Consider the following 7,196-nt stretch of genomic DNA (forward strand, 5'->3'; position numbering starts at 1 on the left):
AGTTCCCTCTGTCAAACCTCTTAAAAAAAGACACATGTATGGGGGAGTGTCTTTAGCAGGTTTGCCCGTGTTTCGCCACAGAAAATCAACCATACCTATTGCGAAATCGATGCAGATTTCGGTAAAATGGAGGAGTTGCAATTGGGAAAATATTATCAATAAAAGGTCGATTCCTACGTAAAAAGTTGTGAAAAATCCAAATCTGAGGTCAAACATTGTCTCCCCCACCCCCATACCCCGAAGTTCCCTCAAATCCTCACAGCCTCTCATTGGAGTATGCTGTGGTAGATTTCACTCAGTGGTCTATTCCAGTCGTGAGGTGTACACGTTTGGGATACATGCTGGGCAGCTTGGACATTCGCCTGTCACTGTCAGTAGTGCTTCGGTCATTGAACCTAAAGTGGTAAGTCTGAAATTAAAAAGACACATTGGTGCGTCTGCCTTGTAAGCGCTAGGTCGCGGGTTCGATTCCCGCCCGGGGCGGATTTTATCCTGATGGGATAATGTTCGTTCTCGGAACGGCTGGCTTTCCTCCCACCTGGCTTCCTTCTCTCTTCGATTTCGGGACGATAAGACCATAGCAGTTACAGTTCCCTCTGTCAAACCTCTTTAAAATGGTTCGATTCCCGCCCGGGGCGGATTTTATCCTGATGGGATAATGTTCGTTCTCGGAACGGCTGGCTTTCTCCTATCCCTCTCTTCCTTCTCTCTTCGATTTCGGGACGATAAGACCATAGCAGTTACAGTTCCCTCTGTTAAACCTCTTTAAAAAAATTCCTTCTCTCTTGATTTTGGGACGATAAGACCATAGCAGTTACAGTTCCCTCTGTCAAACCTCTTAACAAAAAAATACATGTGTTTTTTTTTTTTATCCTGATGGGATAATGTTCGTTCTCGGAACGGCTGGCTTTCTCCTATCCTGTCTTCCTTCTCTCTTCGATTTCTCTAGCAGTCACAGTTCCCTCTGTCAAACCTCTTTAAAAAAAAACTTGATATTTGCATTCGCTTAAAAAAGTACAGTTACCAGTTACAGTTAGTTCCCTCTGTCAAACCTCTTAAAAAAAGACACATTTATGGGGGAGTGTCTTTAGCAGGTTTGCCCGTCCTTCGCCACAGAAAATCAACCATATTGCGAAACCGATGTAGATTTCGGTAAAATTCTCTCTTTTTAGTTATTGCACTTCTAGAACATTGGAATATTCCTACCAAATTTGATCTTTCTAGGTGTTGGGATTCTTGAGATAGTATGTGTATGTGAATGATTGAGTGAATAAATCTTTTTAAAAGGTCAAAAATTCAATTTTTAATTGCCGTTCTACTGAAAAAGTTCAAAGAGTTGTGACGTCAGAATTTACGTCAAAATGCGCAGAAACGCTTGCGCACAAACAAACGAAGCGGGAGTCATGAATTACGACATCATCGCCTACGGGAGCGTATGCCGTGACGTCAAACTTCACGATTTACCGGTATTTTTTAAATCGATTTATCTCAGTATTAGAAGAGTCGTAGAAGAAAAAGAAAAATTCCGTTGGTCCTCATTTTTCCTGCTCTATGACTTTGAAACATCACCCAAGTATGCATCGTAGAAGAAAAAGAAAAATTCCGTTGGTCCTCATTTTTCCTGCTCTATGACTTTGAAACATCACCCAAGTAAGCCCATAGAAGAAAAAGAAAAATTCCGTTGCTCCTCATTTTTCCTGCTCTATGACTTTGAAACATTTCCCAAGTAAGCGCAACTGATCTATTCTCTCTTTTTGGTTAGTGCACTTCTAGAATATTGGAATATTCCTACCAAATTTGATCTTTCTAGGTGTTGGGATTCTTGAGATAGTATGTGTATGTGAATGATTGAGTGAATAAATCTCCTTTTATTTTTCAGTCTCATTCTTGCACTATAAACAGGGCTTAACAGAGTATATTCTATGCTATTCTATTCTAGTAACTAGTAACACTTCCAATACTTTTACTTCCAGATATGAGAATCGAACCCTCGTGCTGAAAGAACCCGGAGTCACCGTTCCCAGCCAGGTCCCCTGTTTCGATCGGCATAGTTGCCAAGAGCTATCCGATGTTGCCATTTCCAGTTGTGATGGGGCCCTGATCAAGGCCCACAAATGTGTTCTAGCGGGGCGACTGGAGTATTTTCAGCACATGTTGTGTGGGGGGTGGATGGAAGCTGGAGGGAGCACGCCGCTACAGTTACCTATACCTGGCTCTATACTACATGAGGTAAATCTTCAAATTAAATTAAATGAGTAATTAAACTTAAAATTAAATTAGGTATGTTAGCTTTTGAAAAGAAGAAAAAAAGTAAGTAGGCTGGGTGGAGGAATGAACGGGGGATTGAGGCGAAAGCTGGCAGGTGCCCCCTTTCAATCGCCCACCAGGGGTGGATGGAGGGACTACTGGAAATATGGGGATCTCATAACAGAAGTGGTAGCTTGCAACACTGCCACAGTTATACGAGTCAATAAGAGTGATATCTATCTGCACTACCAATATGAATGTCGTAGGTTCTCTCCTTTCCATCAGAGGTAAATATTTTTTTCTAGGAGTTAACGTCACTGTATTACTGCTGGGGTTTTTACTGACGGAGGTTTTACCCTTTATTTGGCAACAAGCTCTCCCAAGAAGGTTAGTATTAATATCACTGTATAACTGCTATTTTTTTATTTATTTATTATTATTATTATTATTATTATTTTTTTTTTTCGTAATCAGGTTTTTACATTCGGCGACGAGCTACCCGTCCAGATTCCAAGCACGCTAAATTTTAAATGTAAATGCAGTTTCTTTGTGTTATTATGTCACAACTTTGGTGCTCACTGCAGCATTGTAGGATTTTTCCCAATATCTCAATAATCCTAAAATCCAATGTTTACCTACCATGCTGGCACCGGTCGCTATGCGCATTTATATGCCATAGCTACTCATTTTCCTCTACCATGCTGGCACCGGTCGCTATGCGCATTTATATGTCATAGCTACTCATTTTCCTCACGAGGCTGAGTGGGCCCCGCAACAGCCAGTCACGGAGTCAATCATTTGCTTGATACAAATTTCTTGACCCCGCCGGGAATCGAACCCGGGTCTCCCGCGTGCCAGGCGAGTGCAGTGACCACTACGCCATGGGAGCTGACTAAGCACGCTAAAATTTGCTCAACTCTAGTGATCCATTGGGGACTAGTGCATTTAACATGCTATTGTTGATTCTGATTTCACGTCGTCTACAATACCTATCAGAAAACCAATTATACAAATCGTAGAAAGGTCGGGTTTTGGCGTTTTCGCATCTATTTTCACATTCGACGGGAAGTTGAGGTGAAAATACTGAAAAGTCTTGAAATTCTATTTCGTGTTAATATAGGCCAAACAGTGCTAAGCTCCAAACTCTTTTCGCTCACACACCTTACGGCATGTATTGATACATATCTGTTGTTTTTTCTGATTTCAGGAAAAGGTCTCCGTTTGACCTGTCCGGGAAAGTTCAAACAATAGAGCAGATGTGCGTGGCGGGGGGCAGATTCAAAGCTCCCCACCCCCAGGGTTTACCCCCCTATGAGGGAGAAGATTTGAAAGTGGCCATCCTCACCAACTATGGCAATATATTCCTGTGGACAGAATCCTGCGCTCAGTTTACAAGGTAAATCATTAGTTGTTATTTATTTATTTTTTTTTTTTTTAACTTTGTTCAATATTTGCTTCAGATAACCAACTTCATTACTTCGGTAGTGTACGTGTTAGCGCGTTGGACTTCAGATTTGGAGTTTGGTTCATGCACAGGACAAGTCATAAAATTTATTTAGATGTAATAAGCAAGAAACGTCATTTGTGACAAGCATTTAATTATGCTTAACACCATTCACAAAAAGCCCACTCCGAGGCTTGGGTGTGGGGGCAAATAGCCCTAAAGGATGGGTTAAGCTTCTACGAATCTACGAATGCTTAACACAATTAAAATTTCTTTTGTTGCAGGTGTGTGTTCATTTCACTTCGCTACACTGCGGTCCGTCAGTTTGTCCTGCAGTCCAATCACTTGGCATTCGTATCCTCGGACGGTCAAACATTTCTGAGCTCGGAACTAAATCTGAAACACAAGACCACCAGCTCTTCCTCTTCTCTTAATACAGGTAATATTGTCCGAATGAATTCTATTTTGTGATTAATGAAGCAACCTCCGTGGCCGAGTGGGTATCACACTAGGCTTGCACTCCGGAGGTCCCAAGGTCGAAGTTTTTTCGGCTCTATGCTTGGAGTTCGGAATGCACTCAGCGTGAGGACAAGTGAGTGGTTACTTTAATCGAGTAGCGACCAATGGCAACATTACCAGTGTAAAAAGATTATTGAAATATGGAAATTGTGTCTCTTATCGCTCATCTTCTGATGAGAGGCATACTACAAATTGGGCATGCTACGAGACAGACTTCACGAGTCTACGCTTTCTTTAATCGACTATTATTATGTTAAGGCGGTCTCTTCTTGATCCCTTGTGTGCTGCCGCGTCCACTTTTGTTTAGGACTATTGTACTGTTTACTCGGGAACCGAAGGGAACCGTACTTCACTGCACTATTGAACGCTCTAATTGACAAACCCATTTTTGTTCATGCAGTATCTCAGAAGAAATCAAAAGGAGAATATCTCACGGCTCAGGACCTAGTCAATGACGTCACACCTACCTATTTAATTCGAGCTGAGAGGTTAGCCAATGTACATCGCGCTGTCAAAATCACGTCAGATCCGAAAGGCTACAACTTCGCTGTTCTTCAGGTAAAATTTATGTATTTAACTCTCTACTGTATTATTAAGAGGTATAGATAGATCTTTCATTTTTCCTCCTCGGTTTCTTGTCCTTGTCTTGACTACTACACCTGTCTCGCTGGTGTAGTGGTCAAGACGATCGCCTGGTAAACAGGAGGGCGAGGGTTCAATCCCAGCCGAGGTATGGAATTTTATCATCAATATAATTTGAGAATTTGACCACAACAATAGTAGTAGCCTACTGCTGGAGCCCTTTCCATGTCCTCTTCTTTCTCATCAAATCTTTCTTGCCCAGAAGTTTGAGAAAGTAAGTGCTGGAGTAAAGGGACTTGTCAGTCCTATGCGAGCAGTATAAATAGGCACCATTATTATTATTTTTCGGTCAACAATTGCAGTTTCGTCCGCTGGATTTTCTCCTGGCTACCGATGACATACCTCGCATCACCTCATCGCAGTTCCAATCACAACTAACCACCCTCCTCACTGAAGCCAACGAATGCGATCTTCTTCATGACGTCACATTCCAAGTCGCTTCCACACTATTCCCCGCACACAGGTATTTTTTCAACATAATACTCTTTATTTATTTGCAAGAATTAATACATATACATATGTAGATATCTGGCTAGGGGACATTAAACAGAGAGTAGACCAGCTTAGTCTCGCTGGGGGACTTTAAACAGGGAGTATACCAGCCTGAATTTCCCTTGCTAAATAAATAACCAAGGTTGAGTGCAAAGGGCATCCACTCGTAAAATTTGTAGCCAAAACCAAATGTCAGCCCAAAGCAATCACCCTAGTTAGGGCTGATTTCCATTTATTTAAATGGCAAAATCGAAATGTGTCCGGCTCTAAATTTGAAATTTCCGGATAATATTTAGCCGGTCTTCTTTTGCACCGGCAAGCGGCAACACTGTAATTTGATAAACAAATGGACAAATCTCAGATCAAACTTGGAAGTTGGAAGTTAAAAGGGAACAAATCTTTTTCCAGGACGTTTTTTCAGATTTTCCGCCTTCTATTGACCAAGGACTTTGCAGACAATGTTGAAGAACTATGTCTACAATGACTGTACGGACAGGTGTCGATCCGAGACCCATGGGTCTGAAATAACCTCTGTTATTACATCAAGATCTGTCACTGATAGCCAGCTAGCATCCTATATCTACTGTATTTGTGGTAACTGTGGACACGTAAGTTTCCTTTATCTACCTTGGGTTCTAAAAGTTTGTTAACTTCTGAGCAAGTTCAGAGACTATGTTCAAACAGTCTCCAAGTATGCAAACATTTCTACCTGTGGACCGAGAGGTTGTAATCCTCAAGTACCCAATGGCCAAAACACTGCCAATAATATTGTGCAAGAGACTTACGGAGTACATAGGTATATGTTTTGCACACAGAAAGTGTCGGTAAAGTCTATGGAGTAAGAGAAGACTTGCTGTGTGTACACATTGGAAGTCAGGGGAAAGTCTCTTACAAGAGCTAAGATCCAATATTTAAGTGAACATGTAGCTTTAGAAAATACTAATTAATTTACGCTTCCATTAATTTATTTATTGTATTTGATTCACCCCCAGGTACTTGACAATATTGGCAGATCAGCATTACATGTTGCTGCTGCCTGTGGAAAAAAAAATCTCTGTAAATGGCTTATCACATCTGCAAAGGCTGACATCAATCTCAAAGACAAAGAGTCGGGGTACACTCCCATACACAACAGTATTTTCTATGGTCAAATTGATGTCACTGTACTACTTGCTAAGGTAAGTTGTTTGGTATCTTGATGGTATGATGGTACATGTTAATAACTCCTATGATGAATGAGCTCTGAGTAAATTACATATTACCAAGTCTGTTTCTAACGCATACTTGAATGTTTCAGTATGGAGCCAGTATGACAGTGATGGACAATGAAGAAATGAGACCCATTGATCATTTGATCAGAGACAGAAAAAAATGAAATTTTTGGGTATGAGTTTGAGCATGGGGAGTAGGTATTTTGATTGAGAAAAATGCTGAAAGCTGCCCATATTTTATTTTTCTTCTATCAAGACAGCAAATAAAAACAAGTGAGCCTGGAAATTTTCATTTGGAAAGGATTTATTTTATCATAAAATCTGGGAGTAGAGGGCATAAAAGTTTAACGTTCAAGAAACAGAAAGGAACCAAATGAAAAAAATATTAGGAATTATTAATGTTGGAATAGAATGCTTGTCACAAATGTTGTTCCATATTCAATACTTATAACTATACTACATTACATTTTATGACTTGACTTTGACTCAAACCACCAAACTCCAGATCCAGAGTCCACTGTGCTAACCATTAAAACAATTTTATTACTGTGACATCAACATTTTGCAAAATTCTATTCTTGTTTTTGATAGGTAATGCAGCCCTATTTCATAGAGAAATTCACACCTAACATTATGAACTT

General features: G+C 40.5%; 2 protein-coding genes and 1 non-coding gene across 3 annotated transcripts; 2 read left to right on the plus strand and 1 right to left on the minus strand.

Moving 5' to 3' along the window:
- The first annotated feature begins 2,224 nt into the window (after positions 1–2,224).
- LOC103519564 (inhibitor of Bruton tyrosine kinase-like) lies at positions 2,225–5,784 on the plus strand. Its single transcript, XM_008484653.1, has 7 exons — positions 2,225–2,229; positions 2,388–2,534; positions 3,455–3,643; positions 3,976–4,130; positions 4,611–4,768; positions 5,155–5,315; positions 5,766–5,784. Exons 1-7 carry the CDS (start codon positions 2,225–2,227, stop codon positions 5,782–5,784), a joined length of 834 nt encoding a protein of 277 aa, XP_008482875.1.
- On the minus strand, positions 3,065–3,136 carry Trnaa-ggc. Its single transcript has one exon. It is a non-coding gene; the product is annotated as a tRNA-Ala (tRNA).
- Positions 5,707–6,719, plus strand: LOC103519565 (inhibitor of Bruton tyrosine kinase-like). The gene is made up of 3 exons (XM_008484654.2): positions 5,707–5,952; positions 6,337–6,522; positions 6,642–6,719. The coding sequence occupies exons 1-3, from the start codon at positions 5,803–5,805 to the stop codon at positions 6,717–6,719; spliced, it is 414 nt and encodes a 137-aa protein (XP_008482876.1). The 5' UTR covers positions 5,707–5,802.
- Positions 6,720–7,196: the final 477 nt, after the last annotated feature.

Source organism: Diaphorina citri, unplaced genomic scaffold (assembly GCF_000475195.1).
Source record: "Diaphorina citri unplaced genomic scaffold, Diaci psyllid genome assembly version 1.1 scaffold2801, whole genome shotgun sequence".
Lineage (NCBI taxonomy): Eukaryota > Metazoa > Arthropoda > Insecta > Hemiptera > Psyllidae > Diaphorina > Diaphorina citri.

Excerpts from the sequence above, each read along its gene's own strand:
- LOC103519564 (XM_008484653.1), top strand. Across the intron at positions 3,644-3,975 it reads TCCTGCGCTCAGTTTACAAG|GTGTGTGTTCATTTCACTTC; the intron begins GTAAATCATTAG and ends CTTTTGTTGCAG. Across the intron at positions 4,769-5,154 it reads ACAACTTCGCTGTTCTTCAG|TTTCGTCCGCTGGATTTTCT; the intron begins GTAAAATTTATG and ends CAACAATTGCAG.
- LOC103519565 (XM_008484654.2), top strand. The coding sequence starts at position 5,803 with ATGTTGAAGAACTATGTCTACAATGACTGTACGGACAGGTGTCGATCC. Across the intron at positions 5,953-6,336 it reads TTTGTGGTAACTGTGGACAC|GTACTTGACAATATTGGCAG; the intron begins GTAAGTTTCCTT and ends ATTCACCCCCAG. Across the intron at positions 6,523-6,641 it reads TCACTGTACTACTTGCTAAG|TATGGAGCCAGTATGACAGT; the intron begins GTAAGTTGTTTG and ends TGAATGTTTCAG.